Source organism: Pseudopipra pipra, chromosome 2 (genome assembly GCF_036250125.1).
Source record: "Pseudopipra pipra isolate bDixPip1 chromosome 2, bDixPip1.hap1, whole genome shotgun sequence".
Classification (NCBI taxonomy): Eukaryota; Metazoa; Chordata; class Aves; order Passeriformes; family Pipridae; genus Pseudopipra; species Pseudopipra pipra.
Window position 1 is genome coordinate 47,273,519 of NC_087550.1, and position 21,817 is coordinate 47,295,335.

Below are 21,817 nucleotides of genomic sequence, written 5' to 3' on the forward strand. Positions count from 1 at the left end.
AGGTTCTCTTTTAAATATATTTCCCTAGCTTGTATAATCAAAGATTCAGGTTCCCTACCATAGACTGGGAAGGGAATTAATTCTCAGAGCAGCTCAGCAGCTAGGGAGACCTCGAATAATTTAGTATTTGAGAATGTAACCTCAAATAATTTAGTAAGAGGATTTTCAGTTTTTATCAGATCATCTCCAAGCTGTTGATAGCATGCCGTATATCGGGAAATAGTAAACACATGTATACAAACACATGCAGTACAAACAAGAAAAAAATCAATTTCCAGCCTCTTACTCTGGGCTATAATGTTGTTTGAGTAAGATTAAGGTCTCTTAATCTTGATGAGATTAGTGATGAGTCAGCTAATTCACGTTGATGGAATTTTAATGGCAAAAAGTATAACAATTTTGATTTCATTATTGTGCACCAAAGTCCATCCTGCCATAAGATCTACAGAGGACTCAGCTTTTTACATATCTATTCTGTTTATTTAAATAAATATTAAAATCAGTAAATCTGAGCTTCATCACAATCTATTAATCCTCTAAAGGATACCTTCCTATATTCCCCTCTCTGAAAAAAATTACTTCAAATACTTCCTTTTCAAAAGGCAAAGGGAAGAAAGGAAATTCCAAGTGTTTTTTCCAGAGCAAAATGAGAGCCTGAAAAAACAGCCAGGTTATGCTACCTTCTGTTTTGTGAGGCATCCTTTGACTAGCAGTAAAGGTATTTCGTCCCATCCGCTAGCAGTCTTTTGTTTCACATCAGTCTTACAGCAACCAATAAGTTTCAAATTTAAAGAAAAATAATTTACTGCAGCTTGGAGAAGTTTTGTAGTTTGAATAACTTAGTCTTCCAAGTTGTTGACTTCTCTTGTAAGAAATCCAGCAAGGTACTAAAACATTAATTCATTTCAAGAATGACTTCAAGCCTTAATCTCAAAAAGTACACCAAATCCCACAGCAGGGAGAGTATTGTGGCCTGAAGCCCCCACAACTTGTCTGAAAGAAAAGCATCTTGCTGAAGTATGATTTTTCATTACTATTTACAGAAGTGCACCATAAAACTAGGCAAGCTCTAAGGATAAGAATGATGTACACCTACCACCAAATTTGTGCTGCTTGCTTACTACTCACTACTTAAGCATGCATGCTTAGAGGCTTCTTATGGGACAGCTCTAAACACTGTTCCATCTACACACACTCAAGTGCAGCTATCATCTTAAAAAAATGCATTTTCTAAGACACCTAGCATGCAAAGGGAGAGAGAACAAGTTTTCAATAAAGCTACATTTCTTCCTAGATTAGCTTGGTACTACCTTTAGCCAGTGCCCTTGATGTTTACAAAGTGCTTTTCTTTCCGGAAACTATTATTTATCAAGCAATCACAGTCAAAATTAAAGCACAAACCATAAAGTGGCTAGAAAAAGAGGCATCTCCCAGTCTTCAAACATAGGAGACGCAGAATCCTACTGTAAACATGCCTTCTGCAACGTTGCCAACATATGATATGACAAAACATAGGAGCTAATTGCACCTCTGAAGCCACTTCTGTACTTGTACAGCAAGACCACCCCTGCCATGTATATTAGGAATACAGTGTTGTCAGTCAAAGTAATCTATGACTTCCATGAAGACATTCAAGACTACCAGAGAACAGTTCTTCAAACGCTGATTTACAAACACTACTAGGGGAAAAAACCTTGCAGCAGGAGCAGATTAGTTCTTAGATTTTACTAGCAGGACAACCAACTTCTCACTCACTGTCACTGGATCTCCTTTCCAATCAACATGAAAACCAATGCAGAGAAACCCAGCCTTTAAATAAATAGGAGTAATGTCTCTTATACATCTGTTATCTAAAGATAATACTAAATAATCATAGTGAACTATTTTCAATTTTGTGAACTAATACTCTTCCACCTAGCTTGTGTTCTATTAACTTGGACCACCAAAACAAACTAAAGTAGCACAACTATTAATAGATAATCCTTGCAGTCCAGTTAGCAATGCCTTTGTCTCACTTATCAATGCACTTGCTTCCACATTAAATGGCTTTCTACTTTAAAAAACCAAAATATTGATGTCAATAAAGAAGATTAAATAGTTGCAAACAATGTAATGCTATCAATAAAGAGAACAGGCATTTTTGTTTCATCCTTTTACTCTTAATATCATTTTGGGTAAACACCAACAAAAGACAAATATTCATTATGTTAAGATAATTCTATTTGCTGTAAGTAGCCTGAAGCCACTACAGCTTCTTGCATTTATTTGCACTTACATTAAGTCTGCATTAAAAGTGCTATAGAGTTGATTTAGCTATTTTTTTCTTTCTAGAGGCAAGAATGCTAGATCTCTGTAACAGGGAAAATAAAAACATTTAAGAAGATTTTGGGTCACAGGATAAAGCAAAGCATTAGCACTTGGCATTAGCACTTGACCTATGCCTGAGACTGCTGCCTTCTAACAGGTCAGACAAGAACTCATTTACCAGTTGAAACACATACAAAAAATGCCTCATAAAAGAAAAGGCCACACATCCACTAATCCAAAAGCAAACTGCATCACTTACCAATTCTTGCCTAACAAAGCCCTATGGCCTAATTTCTGGCCTTTGGCCAAAGTCTAACTGAGAAGTTAAAGATTCAAAGATGATACACTCTAGTTACAAGCACAGAGACCAAGCACAGCCTCTTCCCTATAGGTTCTCAAGACAGATTTAATGCAGCCCCAACACTCTTCTCATGAAAGTTGTTCTAATGATTAATGGATCCATAGCAACTCCCTTATGAGCAATCCTCATTACATACCAAAACACATTGGGTTTAAAACAAACAAATGAACAAACAAAACAACAACAAAAAACAACAAAAACCCTAACAAACAAAACCCCCCAAAACAAAAACAAACCAAACTAAACACCCCCCCCCACACACAAAAACCAAAACAATCAAAACCAGACAAAAATCAAAACAAGCAAACAAAACAAAACCAAAAAACCACAAAGGAATCCATAGCAGGCAGACAGGCTATACGGTAGAGGTAGCTCTGTTCTGGCAACTAAGATAAGCAGTCTGGTGAGTCTTGGGGACATGCAACAGGCATGATCAGTAGAGTTGCTAACCTGCCTTCAGCCTACAGCAGTCAGATTAGCAGTAAGACAAGCCTGCTGCTTTATTAAATTGTAAGAGCACTGGGAAAACAATTTATTCAGGAGGTCATGTTTGTTCTCATGTCTATACGCATGTGTACAGGTATTGTGGAAGAGTTCAGTAGAAAGAAAGCACACATTAGTAAAGCACTGTTTCTTCAGTGCATCTCATCTGTTATACAGACACCAGGATGAATATTTTTCCCTGACCAGATATGAGTTGATAACAGTATTGGGGCAAATTTTAACAATTAAGAACAAAACACAGCAGAAGACAGCTCTATTGCCAACCAATCCAGTGATAGTTCCTTTACATTTTGTGATGGATCCCACTGCAAAAGCACAGCAAATCCAACACCATGTCTTCATCTCACCACTGCCAACTTCTGCCACTGGAAAGGGTTCAACCAGCAGCAAGCCAGCCATGTCTTACCGAACCCCATTTCCTCACTAGTGCTGCTGACAGCTTCAACATCCTGAATGCTGACCTGTGCTATGGCATTGTAAGAGAATGGTCCTGCAGGTGGAGCCATCTTTGAAACAGGTGGAGCCAGCTTTGGGGCTCCCCCTCAGCACCTTTGAGGGCAACTCTCAACTCACCTCTACCAAATTCCCCAGATGTCTCTCACCTTTTACATCCACATTTGTCCAAAACAGAAACATAACATGCCCGAACCCATAGTCCATACTCCAGAGGATGTTAGCAGAACACCAGCCTTCAGGAATATATTTAAGTATGTGACCACGTGGGCATACCCTGAGCACACCTATATGCCACACAAGACAGCTGATATTGCCTTTACAAGGAGACATCTAACTACAGAGTAGGAAACTAAGGTTAAAACAAACTCCCTTGAATCCCAGGGTTTCAAATCCATATATCCCTTCCTCTGCAAGAGGGAAGAAAGACTACTAAGTCTGATCCTCAAGGACTGACTGATGGATACAGCCAGTCTTTCCTTCCAGCATTTCTTCAAACCACTTCTCTCTATAGCGATGTTACACGTAATGCAGAAGACAACAGGGAAGGATCACTTGGAGGAAGGAGTGACAAGGCTGCTGCAGAAGCAAGGCCTAAATTTACCTCATCCTGGCTCTGTTAGATGAAGGTCCTACTATTTGGTACAGGCATAAGCATCCAACTACTGCCTTAGATACTCAGACATGCCTTTGAACTGGCACAAAGCAGTTACTGTTTGCATCACAGAGCACTTCCACTGCTTGCACAAGCCACCAAAATGAGCCTACCCAAAAGTGTAATCCAGCATCATACTACAAATTCTAAGGATTGAATGTTAAACTAAGAACAGCACATAACCAATCAACTATATCCTTACTACTGTCTTACTTCTGTTTTTCTCCAAATACGCTTAACAAAGAACCAAGTAAATATGAAACAAATGATGAAGAGAAAATGAAGTTATAATTTATCCTCACTGAGGCAACTTTTTTTTTAATAGAAGTCATACCACACTGTTTATAAAGTACTTAACAAATCAGATAGAAAACATGACTGTATGGTACCATTACAGAACATACCAGGTACCAAGACACGCAGGCTTATGTGGATTATGTGGCTTATTGTATTCATTAAAGGTTCACTACAACTGTTAGTGGGACTGTTAATGGAAGCATTCAAGAGAGGAAATTGGCAACCAATTCATTCTCTCTAATTGCACTATACTTTCAGCTGTGTCAAGCAGCATCCAAATGCCTTGCACAAAACAGTATCTTTTGTAACTGCCTAGTTCAGTAACTAATAAAATTAGTCTATCATGTTCTTATTTAACTCTTGGTGTTTTTTCTAATGTAATACCTACTAATTACATTGAAGTCTGACATAATGCAATAAGAAAGTTAATACTGTCTTGTTAATCAGACAGACTATTTTAGTCCTCCACCTTCAGAACAAGAACTGTTCAGCAATCCCACATGGTGAAGGGCACACTTCACATCCATGTAGAAGACTGCACTGAAGCCCAGAGCTATGAGCAAAACCCACGCAGACCCATCACACTCCTTCAGTGAGAGAAACAAGAAATATCATCCCCAGTGCAGAGTGGACAACAGAGTTGACTGTTACCAGCAGGAAGACAATAAACCTCATGCTAACTATTTTCAGAGCTCTAGGAATAACAGATACATGGCAGAGGGATTCCACAGTCCTATATCACGATCACAACACAGGACATATGCAGAGAGGTAGCACATTCCTAAGATGCATTTTCTGTCTCTAACAGACATTTTCTTCCTTTTAAGGCACCTTCAAACGAGAGTAAATATGCTGGTGCAAGAATTAGCAGCCCTCCTCACCACATGGCAGTTTCCAGAGGACTTGGAATGCTAGACTGAAACCATCACCTCCCCAAGAGAAGAGTTACAGCAAGGGAGTGGAGGAATGGGTGTCTGCACTTCAGATTTCTCACATTTGGACCCAAAAGAATAGTTCCTGTACTCTGAGCCTTGAGCACCAGGTGTAGAATCTAGTGCAGAACCTCTCATATTGATTACAACTGATCTGTACCACCAAGGACTACCAAAACCAGAACACAGAACAGTCACGATTAGGGCAGCTTAACAAAGACTTTCATCTGCACAAAGCTCAAAACAGACTTGTGAACTTAATGAATATCTTTGGTGTAGGACAAGTTTATTTTCAGTTTAATGGATGTATGAACAGACTTCCAAAAGAGAAAACTCAACAGCAGTTCTATATTTAACCAAGGACAAGAGAAAAGCTGCCATCACACTCCTCTGCCTGTTCCCTGAAGGAAGAGAGCACTAGTCACAGATAAGAGAAGCTTACAGGTTTGCACTATCAGCCAGTCCTATCTCTGCTCTGCAGCCTCAGTCAGAAGACCAGATCAAGGATGAGAGTAAAGCTTATTGAGCTAGAAATTCATGTGGATTCTTCCTTTTCCCTTTGAGGCATATTATATCAAAAATATAATTGCCAGTTATTTCAATGCTGCAGCCACCTGCTACTGTTATGCTGAAGTCCTGAACTATAGCATAGCTGGAGACATTTTCCCCAGTAAAGCATTTTTATTTAAAAAAACCCAACATAATAAGTCTTCTTATGCTGGTTGTTCTTCCTAGAACAGCTATCTTGTCAGGAGCATCTGTACTGTATGAGTTTTAAAAATATTCTTTCCTCTTCCCTCCACCCCCCTCACCAAAAGAGAGGTAACAGTCTTAGTGGCTTGATCTCTAAGAGATATATTATGGTGTTTCCACAGATTTTTCTGGGAAGCCTATACATCAGCCCCTGAACTGCTGCAGACTGTTGACAATGAATTTGATTTAGGCAGAGTTATGCTGACTGGACCAGCTGGGGCTGTGACCATATAGGTCTGCTAGGGTTCACCAAGGGCTTGTCATTGCTGAAACATTAAATGATTGTTTTCCATCAGATTAGGATTCATCTTGACCTATTGCATCATTTCTGAGGTTTAAGTACATTTGTACTGTATCCATCTGTCACTTTTGAGACACTCCAGTACCTGCCTGCAATAGGCAGAGTTTTATTGCAATTGCTTCTAGAATGAGCAAAGACAAGAATCACAGACCTTTTCAATATTTAATTATCTAGTATTGCATAGGCTGCTGTGAATTTAGAGGAAATTATGCTTATGACTCATATGCTAGTACTGGAGGAGTTTTTCATTAAAAAGTAGCCCTAGGGAGGAAAGGAAGAAAAAAAAAAAGATGAAACAAGCCAACCACTGCTGAAAGCTGAATATCAACAGCTGGCTGACTCAATTTCCAATGACAGTGCATCCATCCAGGTACAGCAAGCACTGGTGTCTGATAAGACTAAGAAAGTCTTATCAGCTAGACGTCAGTCACTCTTCTCTCTCCTTATATTCAGGGCAAGGAATGGCTGAAGACACAAAACTGGTGCTAAACTCTTCAGGAGAGAGTTTCAGATAATCCTGACCTATAGCCATTCCTGGATTATATACAGGTTGGTCAAGTATCTTCATGAAAGTGGAGACACCTTGTGAAAGGGAAGTAGTCACTCCCATCCCCAGTATGTTTCACTTTTTTTTTTTTTTTAAATAAAACATCAAAGCAAACACTCAGTTCTCTGAAATAACTACTGGGGACAAGTTTCATACAGCTATTTTTCATGAAAGCCTAAAAGCCTCATTTCTCTTCACAGACTATTACAGAAGATATTTAGTCATATAGGAGCAGAAGCCCCCAACTGGTAAGCATTAGTTTGTTATATCATGTTTAGAGGTTGTTAGAAATATTACTACCACAGTATTCCCCCACAGCTGTTCTATTTTGCTGTGAATAGTAGAACTTCTCAATGGAGAGAAATCCCTTCCACTCAGTCACTATCTTAATACTGAGCTCATTGTTAAAACAACAGTTCCTCATCACTGATAAGCCTTACACCCTAATAAATTTGAAGTCTCACACATTAAGGATACATTTAATTTTTAACATAACTCCTACCACGCAGCTTTTGAGAGCCACCACTGTAGGTGCTCACAGCACACAGTTTAAGTGCATATGACAACAGGAACACATGATTAGAGGAAGGAATTATTCTGATATAGATGTATAATTGTCTGCTGTCCAAATTTAAGTTTTAGCTACACTTTTACCAAGCAATATCTAATCACAGATAAAAGAACAAAACCGTTACAATAAAAAGCAGACATGGGTTTTGTTTGCTACTAGACCCTTACATTACTGATGTATAAACCTACCTATCAGGAAAACAGGCTTTCAGCTTTTCCACATAGAAAATTGAAGAAGACATAAGGATAGTCACTATCGACCTCAAAGCATTAGAGTTGAAGGCATTAAAAATAAATTTTTTTAATAAGTGCAACCTTTCCTCCTTTCAAAAAAACTCACCTGACTGAAATTCAAAGCTACAAGAAAGATTATAACTTATAGGTTATAACTTATCCTACCAAAATCTCTATAGACATGACCTTCTACTACCTTTCTCCTCTTTTAAAGTCTTCTTATCAGTGCATTATCTTGTCTCACCCACAAATTATGGATCTGGGGCTCATTAGTGTAAACAGAGCTGTAATAATTGCCATCAGGTAGAACTTGTTATTATCTAGTTAAGACTGCTTTCTGGTGAGGAGTTCAGCACAACCTATTCAGTTTGACTGGTCACTATGTTACCCCACCTGAATGAGAGTTTTTAGACAACTTATTTTTACTGTTTCTTTTTTAAGTGCTGGTATTACTACAACTATCTTTACAGCTTATTTTTAAATTTATTTTTGATAGTATACATCTTAAATCCTGTATAAACAACCAGAAAAGGTTATTGTAATTTTTTCCTCACATTTTAAATCTTAATTCTTCTTAATTGACTTACTATTTGAGTGATCTTTCACAGTTTCTCTTATTGTAAACTGATTTTCCTTTTTACAGGTGCATATAATAGGAAAACTCCTCAAATATCTCTTCTTATCTTTCAGTGTATGAGATAATTCTAAAGCATCTATTTCTGCTTTGACCTTAGTTTTAGCTACTTGCTTTTCTTCTGTTAATCCAATTCTATTTATGGCTATAGCCTCAGTCACAGCACAGTCTTCCAGTTGAAGCACTGCCAATCTTCTTAATGTAGGACTTCCCTTCCCCCTTCTTCAGGTTGTTAATCACTCTTCTTAAATTTTAGTCTATAAAAAATAATATATCAATTTCCTTATTAGAATTATTTATATTAGTGTAGAATCACTGTTAATAAACCATTTAAACAGTAAAAAATAATGCCAAAACCCTACAGAAATATGGCTTATAAAATTCCCTTGTAACAATAAACCTTTATAAGAAATACAGGATTAAATAAGAGGTCATGTTCTGTTTGGTTTTTCCCAGAATATCCATGTGGACTTAGTTTCATGAGGTCTGACACCACCAAAGCCAGATGGCAACTATGAAAAAAATGTAACTCTAATGGCTGTAAACTTACTTGACTAAAGAAATTTATTTGTATACCTCCTTCTGTTTTCCTGCACCATATAAATACTGTGTAGCTGCCTGTAATCTTCATATGCCCTATGAAGTAGATAACTGAAGTTATTCCCTTTCTCTGGAAACACTGATTACAAAATACTTGGAGCTGAAGTGAGACAGTTTTAGCTCCCCACAAAGACAGAAGCTACCACATCACTGTTGTCCTTCTCTACCTCAGTAAATTTTGTTTATCCTAAGACTTCTCCTTAGGATACTGCTATTTTATTACTGAATGCTAGTTTGTGTACTAATTCTGATGGAAATAAAATATATGGTTGTTTACAGTTGCTGAGTCCCAAATTAATGACAGTATATGCTCCAATAGTACCATCTGCCCTGATTAGACGTGAACTGGGACATAGAAATATAAATCCTACCATCTCATCAGTGGGCAAAACTGTTCTGATTTGATTTGCAGCCTGTAACAGTGATGCAGAAATTCAGCAAGATGTTTGTGTGTGAAGTGCTGGGTGTCTTACAAGGGACTTTAATTAAAAAAAAAGGGGGGAGAATTTCTGGCAGGAAGAAGGTATAAGATTAACTCTTGCCTTTGGTTGTTGGGATTTGTCTACATAGAAGATGACACTGATAAAAGAGTTTAATGTCTCTGTAAACAACAGCAATCCTAGCAGGAACGGCAAGTACACACACTCTGGGACTTTGGCTGCCTAATGAAGCAAAAAGGACCAAAAGGAGTACTAAATTATTTAAATCCTATGCTATTTAGCAATGACACAAAATTGCACTGTCTCAACAAAATCGTATCAGATTTATTATTGCAGCTATTTTATTCCCATTTTTTTCTCTTCTGGGCTTTGGCAGAAAGCCCTCAAATAAAATGGTTTAGGTAATCAGCTAGCTGGCCAAAACTTCAACAAAACCATCCACTGTTGAGGACTGCAGAATCTTCTTATTCAGAGCCCAGTCTTTCTTGATGGTAAAAGTTTAGGACTGTTAAGGTCTCTCTGCAGTCCAGGCTGGGAACACTTACTGCTCTCTCTCCCATGCCATGCCAGACACGATCCTTTCCATCTAACTTGAACTACCATAGCCAACATGGCTAAGCACACTTAAGGGAGATAGCACTACAACTCCCATGATCCCTTGCTACAATAGCATAGAGTATTACCCTAATGAAGACCTGTAGGGTTTAAAAACTTTTTAAAGACCAGATAAGTAAATTTCAGATTTGTAGATAAGATCACTTCAATCAAAACCAGGGGGTATAAACCTTTTTGCTTACTGAAGATTGTGGGAAAACGTCAGCAAAGGTCAAGATTTTAGTTAAGGAGTGAAGAGTGAATAGTCCTCAATCTCCAGGTAGTGCAGGATTAGGATTAGTTTGGCTGAGGGAAGGGTTTGGAGGGAAAAGGCTAGCACTCTCTCCTCCCTTCTGTCTGCTAAGCTCTCATGAAAGCTCCTTTTACCTCCTATGACCAAGCAGATAAATGGCACAAAGTTGGCTTCCAGATGTACACTTGTATTAGTGAAACTCTAGGAAAAAGATCTGATTGTTAATCTGTAAAGCAGGAGTAGTCCCCTCACCAGTCTAGGGAATCCCTGCATACTTTAATTCCCCTATCTTTCTGTCCCTCTTGAAAACAAGGCACCAGGATGGATGTCAGTGTATTTCAGTTCAGTAGCCATGGGACCACTGAAGCAGTAACTATGGTGAGCCTTTCCAGTGATGCAGAAATGTTGAGTAAATGTCAACTGGATTTCAGATTAAAGTTTCCAAATTAAATCCTGATTCCCAGATGTGTAACTGATATGACAAATGCAGATGTAGCCTCCATATCTGTTTCAGAGTTATGATGACTGAGGTTGACTTTGTACATACTCTTTTAGTATCTTTTGTCTCCCATTTACAAATAAACTGCATCTATTAAGTTAAGGTGACATTTGCTTAGAGTACTTAAAGGCACAGAAAAGTCTGGGGTATTTGTTTCATATATCCTTTGTGTAAGCATTGCATTGAACGTTCCTAGATCTCACAGGCACGGGATCTTAGATTGCTTTTACTGTGTTTTGTACGAATAGGCAGAACAGTGCTGGGTCAACAGGAGATAACACATGAGCCCTCCTTCTGTTCAAAGTAGCAAATTCATCAGGGTGATGTTATTGTAAGGAGATAAACACTTTTGCTTTCACTCTTCCTGACTACCTCCTTATTTGATGAAATCAAATAAATGCGTTTGGTCATCTGCATTCAAGAGATTAGGAATTAAAAATCAAGAGCTTGCAGTCAGTGTTAAATAAGATATAAGGCTGCCTTCTCTGCTTTATAGAATGTATACATTAAATTCAGTTGTGTTAATCCTGATTTACAACACTCTAAAAGAAGGTAGGTTCATCAGACCAAACCCTTGGTTAAACAATCCGACACACTTTGTTGGATCTGTTATGAATGATGAGTCTGACACAACCACGGCTCTTATCATTTTAATCCAATGGAAGACAAGTTCTCATTTATCTGCTCTTTGCACTGATGCCCCAATGCAAAAATTTCCAAATGGCTAATTAGAACTAGAAATAACGAAAATATTCTATGTAAGGCTGAATAGCCGTGGAAATGTAGTGAAAACTCCACAGTATGTTTCATGATTCTTCATCACAACATGGAGAGTATTGAGACTAATGTACTGACACTTCATGTTCTTTTTAATTTAGGTTTAGTGCTCACCACAAGGATAACTACACCTCTAGCTGGGGTTTCTTCTAAGGGAAACCTGCTCTGAATGTCACATAAATGGATGTATGTGGCATTGTAACTATATGGATTCTGTCGCTTCTCTGACAAGTGCAAGTAGGTAGTTTGACTGGGTCACTCATTAAAATCTGTATCATGTCAAGTTTGCCTTATTGTGCCTTGGCTTGAAATACGAAACTATGCATCTTCTGTTTTCAGGTATGCTTGCTCCATTCTAGCTTCCAGTAATCGTATATTAAAAAATGTCCAGAATCAAGAATTACTGCCATGGTAAGACATGGGTCTCAACCAGTGGTCTGAGACCCTGGAACTTTCAAAGAGGCAGGCATCTATCCATTCTTGGGGCTGGAAAGAAACTGCCCAGGAACTTTTCTAGTAGGTAGGATTCATTATGAAAAGGTGGCAATAATGCTAATCAAAAATCTGAGAGCTTTCCTAAGAAATACTGGAATAAATTCAAATAAGACACTTTCAATATTGATAATTCTTTTTTTTTTATTTTTGCACTAAAAAAAATCAAATTTTATAAAATTTAACCTTTTTTTTCCTCAGTCATCAACCATGTCAGTGATTTTTCCTTAGTTAACCTTTGAGTTTACCTTTAAGCTTTAGAGTTATCTAAAGCTCTCAGATGTCATGTCTTACCTACCCGTAAGTGCTCCAAAAGGCTGAGCTAGAAAAGATAAGAGACTGAAAGGAAAATATTTGTGTCAATAAAAAGGCCTGCTACACGTAAGGGCTGTCCCAGAAGCAGAAAGCTGTTGCTGCAGAGATATTCATCTGCCTTTTCGAAGTCTAATATATTGTTCTGCTCTTCCAGCTATATGTACAGGACTGACTTTGTGATTAACTATCCCTTAAAAGAACATGTTGGCAATCAGGCTCTACAGACACTGTCTGTAACAGATATTCTGCTATTTGTGCTATTACAGACTAATTAAAATGTGCCACAATGCAACATGGTACAAGAAAATAAATATGAAACACGTATCCGTCATAGTACTAAAGCTAACATGGGTGCTTAGAATATTGCTTCACGAGTAGCAAATCGGCTCTCTGAGACTCAAAGATTATTTAAAGGGGATACTTGACAGCTCAAAGAAGAATGGTCAAAGGGAAATGAACCAGCTCAGAGTACCACCATGTAGCAAGTCTACAGAGTATCACTTGACAACTTTCTAGAAGAGTAGAAATGGATAACATGGTTGTTTATAGCAGGGCTTCACTATAATAAAAATGCTTTGTGCATTACTAACTAATTAAGGAGTGATGATCATCCAAAATGCCATGTGGAGTCAATGGGAGCTATCAGCTTGGAACTTCTTGAGGAGGGAAGAAGGGTTAATTATTTAAAAAAAAAAAAAAAAAAAAGGAATGCTTGAGAGTAACATCATTTCTGAAGCCATAGATTTCCACGTAAAAATACACCAACAGAGTTGGCAGAGATCAAGATTGTATCCAAACCTTATGGCAATGAAAATGCAATATACCAAACGACAATTCTTTCTATACCCAGTAAGTTTCATTCAGGAAGTATACCCAGCAATTTTATCATCTTGACAATATTCTAGGACCCTGAACAGACAAGCAGTTTTCCTTGCAATCATTTTACTGTTAGATATTTTCATCCTACATGGAATTACAACAGCATTCCTGCCAAATCACACTAGCAGGGCAGTGCTTTTAGGTCTACCCAGAAAATGAAAACAGTGACTTAATCAGCACAGGGAGGTACACTAAAAGCAGATACTGCTAGGGAACTAAAATCTGAAACAAAAGTCCTGTGGAGAGAGAGTGGAGCAGAGAAGGAATAAAATAGTTCCTATACATAGACAGTACATATAGAGAGTACATGTCTGTCTGCAATGGATTTATGAATAGTCTAATAGTATAACATAAGACAGTTCATATAGTGACTATACAGTGGAGTGGAATTTTTTATTTTTATTAAATACATTAATTTCATTTAATCTTAAGAACTCAATTTAATCTTAGTTAAATCTCTTATCTTCCCAACCAACTTCTGAATAACTGTATTCCTCATCATCTGAGTGGTTTGATCTTTAATGGATTTATTCATGATTTCACCTCCCCCATCACAATAAGGCAAAAAAAATGTTTCTTTTGCCACACTACTTAGGACCTTGTCTATTTACGAAGTTGCTCCACAGTAACTGTGCACACATCATCTTTTTCTAATTCAGTGTCGTAAGCAGAGGTATTTTAAATTCCCTCCTATCCTAATGCAAACTGACTCTCATCACAGCCAACAAGCTTTAGGTGAATTACCCAAGACAGCAGAACATCAAGTTGGCCTCCAGTTAGCCCTGTCACTGTCACCACCTCACTTTACAGCTGAGCAAGATCTCACACTGATTGAGAAGACTCCCCTTTGTGCTACTATAGAAACGTAGTAACATAAAACATGGGGTTTATTGTGAGCTCTTTGTCAAAAGGCATAATTGTCACTGGTGTTTATGTAAATAGGACTGGGCCTTTGATGTGATTGAGTGAGCTGCACATTATAATATGTTACATGCCAGTTAAACATGGATGAAAAGAAACAGGAGCTCTGTCACACTTACACAAAATTACCACCACGCAGTTCAAGTGTGCATAAACAAACACGTACTAAAGTAGTCTATTTAGTAGTAACTTCTGACATGAAACAAGTAGAAGTTTAGTCTTCACCTGGAAAAGTTTCTCATCACATTCTCAGGGTAGAATTTCTGTGTGCCAATGCTATGGTTGCAACTGTCTTGCTAAATGTTTCAATAACTCTTGATAATGTTCACAGGCAGTTAAAGCATTTGCTGAGGAAGTACACCCCTCTGTTTACAGGTCTACTGTCACTACTCCTGCCAGGTACATTTCTCACGCAGAATAGGGCTTTTGTTCTTAGTTAAAAAATTTAAATGCTAGTATTTTAGGAATTTTTTTAGCTCAGCACTTTGCTGACCCCCTCCATAGGGTATGCTTGCTTACAAATGCAGTCAGGACAACCGCTGATCCTCCTGCAAAATAGGATGTAGATATCCCGTGAGTAGACATGACTCGAATGAGCTTCAAGGTGAAAGCTTCTAGCCTTCACTATGTTTCTTACACCATCTGAACCTGTCCTCCACAATACCAAATTGCACCTTATTTGAAGCATCAACAGCCGTACGTAATTAATGCAAAGCTGATTACCTATTTCACCTATAGCTGCTGTGCATTTTACATATATCTATAGGAATTATGTCTAACCTGTAATGGCTGTAAATGGCTACAGATAGAATCAAATAATCATAGAATCATTAAGGTTAGAAAAGACCTCTAAGATCATCGAGTCCAACCTTTGACCGAATACCACCATGCCTACTAAACCATATCACAAAGTGCCACGTCTACTTGTTTTTTGAACACTTCCAGGGATGGTGACCCAACCACTTCTCTGAGGAGCCTGTTCCAATGCTTAACCATTTTTTTCTCAAAGATAGAAGCTTTGAGCAAAATACATGGCCTGTGTGATGTTATAACTGCTCTGTATGACACTTCCCAACAGTAGCAACCATGGTAATGATATCACAGCACAAAAATAGCCCAAAGAAGTTCTTTCATAGACATTCTTCCAACAAAAGAAAGAGATGGATTCTTTAGAAAGAAGTGATTCTAACAGATAGTCACTGTTCTTAAGACCAAAATGACAGCATAAACCATAAGCAAGTATTTCACAGGAAATGTAGATGGCAAACATACAAAAGGAGCATTGTCTCATATCATGTAATGATGTTTATATTTCAGATCCTCATAAACTGAGAGAAGATTCTGTTGCTGCCTTTACACTGAAAATATTTCTTCTTGCTGATGTGTATCATTGAGCAGTTGAAAAAGACCACAGTAAATAACACCAAGATTATTTGTACCTTTAATCCATTATAAAGTTGGAATTCGATTTTTTTCCCTAAAATAAAAATGCCTTTGTATATTCATCCAATGCCTTATTGACAGTTGCTTATTTTTAGTGATTTTAAGGAGGCAGGAAGGAGAAGAAAAAGTTAGTCTTTGATGTCTGTGGTTCCAACAGTAAGGAGTTGGAGACTTCTTTGAGAATAATTTAAATCTAATCAATTTAGCTCAGCTGGTACAACATTACAGCAATAAAAAGGTTTACCTGTACAAAGAAAAAAAAATCGATTAATGAGCAAATGCATAAAAAAGAACAGGACTGATCATTTGAGTGACAGGAGGTGACTTTCCATCTCTAAATTCTCCTTTTCACATCATCTGCTTTTCTGGAAAGTGCTTCATACCAGTGCTAAGTTTAAAACTTTACCAAATATACCGATTACATTTTATACTGTATGAGTGTAGAAAATCTGAGATGAAAAGATATCATTAGACACAGAGGTAGTGTTCTTCTTGACTAAAGAAGAATGTCTATAAGCTACTAAAATACTTTACATAGTATGAAAATAAATCTCAGTGACCCAAACTAAAACCTAATACTTTAAGATTACCAAAACTCCCTCAAAAGTAAACAGAACTAGCAAACAAACTACAAGTCTTTAAAGCAGGGAAGATCTTCTGTTCTAAAAAGGAAAGAAGGTAGAACATTCTGATACATAGGTGCCAAGAAAATCCTGGTGGATAGAGATAGGGTTACCTGATCCTAACTAGGGATCACAAAAGAGTGACCAGTTCCCCCTCCACACCATTCAGCTCAGAAGGGTCTTTGCAATGCCACCACACAACCACATCTGTACTGCTTTTCAGTGGCTCAGTCTCCAATTGTATGCTTTTACAGTTGGGTTCACACAGCCCAAAGCCCCTCACTTGAACCTGTTTGGCCCACATAGACAGCAGGTCTGCACACCAAGCCACTGCATGCTGTAGCAAACAGAGTTCCTGCCTTTCTGTTCCCTGCTGGCATTCAGACTCTACAGGCTGATAGTGAGCCACATCAGCACTGATCCAGGTGACCATGTAACCATCTAATGTCTAATGTTGACACAAGCAAGGCAATGGGAATACACAGGAATGGGGAAGGCAGGACTTTCTCTCTGGGTGGCAGAGAGATTGGCTCTGTTGTTCTAAGCCATCAGTTTGCTCAGTGTCCTAAACCAACTACAATCATATCCTTTAATAATTCTATGTAGTAAGTCACACAAACCTCTCTTATGTAATTTTTTAGGCGTTATATATACCTACACTAAATATTACTCTTGTCATCCTTAAAAACACTCTAGATAGGAAATATATTGTTCAATAGCTAGGAAGCAGTGATCATAATGCTAAACAGCAACCCCATCTTTCTTCAAAGTATGATCTAATTTGGATTGTACTTATGTGAAATGAAGAGAACATGTAAAAGTCGGAAGCTGTGTATAGCTAAGTCCCAGCTAGAAGATCTGGGTGCCTCAAGCACACAGAGCATAACTGAGGCACAACTTAACCACCCAGATCCACAAGTACAATGGTGGATTGCAGGTGACCAAGCTCTGGAACAAATTGCCCAGAGATATTGTGGAGTCTCCTTCACTGAAGATATTTAGGAACCATCTGGACACAATCCTGTGCCATGTGCCCTAGGATGGCCCTGCTTGACCAGGGAGGTTGGACCAGATGACCAGCTATGGTCCCTTCCAACCTGATCCATTCTGTGAGTCTGAGTCTGTGATTTACAGAAGTTAAACCTTAAATTCCTTATGTATCCCACATTCAAGCTAAACACTCTCCAAGTGCCAAGCATCCAGTATCCGAAGGGAACCTCAGTTTGGATTCCAAATTTTAGGTCACAAACAGATCTGCCAAACTCCAGCTCTGGAAAAGGAGCCTCCCTGTAAGAGGATAGGGTTTCAGATTGGACTGCAGAAGTCAACACAACCCCAAACACTGGAACGTGGAATCTGCTTAACTGCAACTGTTTCATCTGAATGGCTTAGGCTGAAGATAAGTAAAGCTGGTGATGTGCTAAATCCTACTCTGAAACCTTACCATTTCCTATGAGCTGTCATTACACACCTCTTTGCTTAGCATCCCACTTACTTCAGCAGCTATGCAGAAGTCCTTGAAGTTCTGTCCTTATTACCAAGGAGTGAGGCCAAACAGGGAAATATTACTGGAGTGACCAGGCTGTGCAGAGGAGCCAAAGGAAAGGTGGTTTCTCCTTCAAGTTAGCACTAGCCTGGTTCCATGAGCTGAACAGCCACAAGTGGCTGGAGGACATCTTCAAGTACAGTGCCATCCAAAAGCCATCCAGCAAATGCTCTCCAAGGTGCTCTGAGATTTCACCCAAAGTAGAGCTGATCAGGAAATGTGCTTCAAAAGCACATTCCTTATTGAAACAAAAAGTGCTAAAGCAGCATTATACTGCACCCTTACTCACCGCAGAGATCGTACTAAGCACCTAAATATTTTGCACAGGAAGTGGTGTCTGTAAGTCACTGACAATGTCACCAATGCTTCATCTATCCCTAAGTACAACATACCACAACTAAATTCTGAATGCACTTTAGTCCTACAGAAGTAAGTCAAAGTCCTTTGGGACCAGAATTCTACCTTCAAAGTATTCCATTTCTGTGTATTTTCTTATGAGCTAGTTGAAAAACATTTTCCTACATGAGCCTCTTAAGAAACCTTATCATTTACCTCTCTGCAGGCTCACTGCAGTGCCTGATGCTCTTCCCACTCCAGAACACAGGACAGAGGACCCTGACCAGCCAGGTGGGGTGTGGGGCACCCCTGCCTCCCCTCCACCAGCCATACTGTCCTCTGAGCAGAAGCCCACCCAGAAATTTCCCTGTCAAAAACCATCAGAACCAAGAGAAAGAAGGGGGGCACATTGCCCCCTCCGGACTGTTCCCGCGTGGAGTGTGGATGCCGGGAGGGCCCTAGGGGGTCCCGATGGGATGGATGGATGGATGGATGGACAGACGGACGGGCCGACGGAAGGTGGTGCAGTGGCTAGGGAGGCCCCGCGGGGTGCAGTGCCGGGTCGGAGCCTGGGGGCGGGGGCCGGGTGCGCGGTGCCCTTGTGGCGGGGGCGGCGGGCGGGCAGCGCCGGCCTGCGAGCACCTCCATCCCGACCGGAGACCCCGAGGGCGCGGGCGGCACTGCGGGATTCCCAAAGGCCCCGGCGAGGGGGCGGCGGCGGGGCCGGGCGGCCGCGCCATGGAGGCGCCGGCTGCCTTCCTTCCCTCGGCGCGCCTGCCTTCCTCCGCCGCGGCGCCTCCTCCCCGCGCCGCTCCCGCCCGCCTCGCCTCGCTCTTTCCTCACCGGCCGAGGAGTGGATCTTGGAGGACTTCCGCCGCAGGGACATCTTCAGCGCGGTGTCCAGGCCGGCCCTGTTCGGCATGGTGTGGCCGGCCGGGGCGGGCTGGCCATGGGCCCCCCCGCACGCAGACGCCGCGCTGCGGCCGCCGGCACCGCCGCGCCCGGGCTGCGGGGGCGGGCGAGGCGCTGAGCCCGGGCCGGGCCCCGCTCCCCGCCGGGCTGGGGGTGCCCTCCCGGGGAGCCTCCGTGCGCCTAGTGTGAGCCATTGCAGACGGCACGATAAAAGTCAGGACCTGGGTTTTGTGGGTTCTTTTGAGGTGTCTGTCTGGAACTAGGATTTTACTAGACATTTTAGGAGCATAAAGAATCCCAGCGAAGCCCCCGCTGGGATCAGGATCCTTAGCCGGGATTCTTTGTTCCAGTTACAAGGGCATCTTTCATCACTGTGGCATGCCGCCAGCCTCATTACAAAAGATATCGTTCCTCCTCAAAATGTCTGGTAAATCAAAGATAAAAAAAGAAATAGAGGAAATATTAATCAATACAGCACTTAACTCTTACAGCGCATCAGCTTTCTGTGCAAAACATTTGCAACCATGAGAATTTACCTGCCAAGGACAGGCAAAGAGGAAATGTGAGTGAATAGGGAAAAATAATAACTAAAAAGTTACCTCTCAGTCTTTACATTCATCGGTCTTAACCAGGCATAGCTAGCAGCGATTGCCATGTCTTAATGGGTTACCTTCTCTACCAAGTGAGCTTCAAGGTAGCATAGTTTAAATGAGGCAGAAGCTCCCATGAAGATGAGGATATACTGAATTTTGGGAAGACCTACTGCATAAGAAATGGTCCTCGGTACCTTGAAGGTCTGTGAAAAACGGCCCTGAATCTGTGTCTAAACCACTCTACCATACAGAGTTGGCTAGCATACACAATAGGGAATGTGGGTGGTATTTCAAAGGTCATAAATAATGCTAAACCACTGTACTTTGATGTCCTCACATATAATACGGAAACTGATACTTTCCAGCTACAACTTCATTAAATGTTACGAATAGAATTTTGGTTGTCAAATCACTTTGTGCTTCATAAATACAAAGTAGTCTAGAAATTTGGCATTTTACACTAATGGCTCTGAGTGCATCATAGCCCACCTGAAGATGTATGCTTTGGGACTGGACTGCTGCAGACAGACATTTCTTGCCTATGAGAAACTATTACTCGTGGATTTTATCACTCTGGGATAAGGCTGGTGCAAGAGCTTGTGTGAATGAAATCATCCAGTAAGGGCAATGCTGAATGCTGGCGTTCCTGCATGCCTTTCCCATTTTAAGTCCATGATATGGAGCTGATTATTGTCATGAACATCATTTTCTCCATCAGCTTACTCTTTCTCCTCTCCACAAATTATTTTCTGTTGCAGTCAGTGTCTTTGCCCCAGTAGGAATTGCCTGGATAACAGAATATCAGTTCGCATATATTCTTAGGTAGTAGACAAAAATAAAATGAAGTTCACTTTGGGTTTGAGCTGCCAGATCAAAGTCAAAGGAAGTGCTCCAAAAAAAGGACCAAAAAAGAATGGCAACTCCTGGTTTCATGTTTACTTTTTTAATCAGAAATTAGCTGTGAGGTGAACTGTGTTTACAGGACGCTAAAAGTATTGTCAAACTGTAAGCTGTCAACCCTGTCAACCTGTGAGCCCGTAGCAGCTAAGTGCACTCATTCCTTCACCTGTACTGCACTTGCTTTCACCTCTGCACACTCAATGTTCTCTAAGAGTGCTCCAGATAGCACATCATCTGCCTTGCATTTACACAGGCTACTCACTTGTAAACTTAACTACTTGAGCACTTTGAAGAGATTTAATTACCCAACCCACACTTACCTCCGCAAGCCTGAGATGTGTCCCTGTGGAAGGAAGCTCCCTGAACATTAATGAGCAGGCATTTCTGTAAAGCGTAATGGCATGGAAGAAAGAAATCACATCTTTGCCCCTGCATAGACTGAAAGTCTCAGAGGGCCTGCCTGCAATGTCTGTCTCAAGTCACAAATTGCTATAATTGTACACTGCAGTCTAACAGGAAGCTGAGGGGAGAAGGTGGACTGCAAAAGTGTCTAAGGAAACCAAGTGTGCAGGATAATCTTGGTACCTGAGAAAGGACCTGGATCCTGCTCAGCAGGCTTAAGAGTGGGGCCCGCAGGAAAACTAAGTGTACAATCCAGAGGTGAACTCATGTTGGTTATGTTTCTGAAAGCTCACGTTCATTAGTAACAACTGACAAGCTGCAGGTGAACCCTGAGCTTTGAGAAAAGAAACTGATTGTTCTGCTGTGCAGGACTCACCCTTGTCATTGTGTTCTGCAATGCCTGTCTTTGTCGTAGCGCTGATGTGCACTAAATTGTGTATTATTGGACCATGAGTCAGGGCAGTATTATTCCCTGGGGTCTGTCATAATGGATCCATGTTTTGAATGATGTACCAAAACCAAAAGGAGTTGGTATTTTTCAAATTACAATGTGATGACTTTTCTAGTATTTATAGCAATGTACTTTCAAAGAGCTCAGTATGCATAATAATTATTTCAATGTAATAAATAAAGCAAAGGCAGGAAGAATGGTCCTGTAGTTAATGTGCCAGACTGGGAGACAGGATATCTTTATGGTATTTCTGACTGTGCCAGATACCATCTGGGACCTTGGAGAGATTGTTA

The 21,817-nt window shown here is 40.1% G+C and overlaps 1 protein-coding gene across 2 annotated transcripts in view; it reads right to left on the reverse strand.

The window, feature by feature from the left end:
• The window catches only part of ATP8A2 (ATPase phospholipid transporting 8A2), a 326,111-nt gene extending 306,879 nt beyond the window's left edge, over positions 1–19,232 (reverse strand). Inside the window, exon 1 of one of the 2 annotated variants that reach the window (XM_064645382.1) lies at positions 19,110–19,232. In XM_064645382.1, coding sequence (XP_064501452.1) covers positions 19,110–19,188 — 79 coding nt within the window. In that variant the 5' untranslated portion in view covers positions 19,189–19,232. The remainder of the gene's footprint in view (positions 1–19,109) is intronic. The other variant, XM_064645383.1, reaches the window with a different exon arrangement.
• Positions 19,233–21,817: the final 2,585 nt, after the last annotated feature.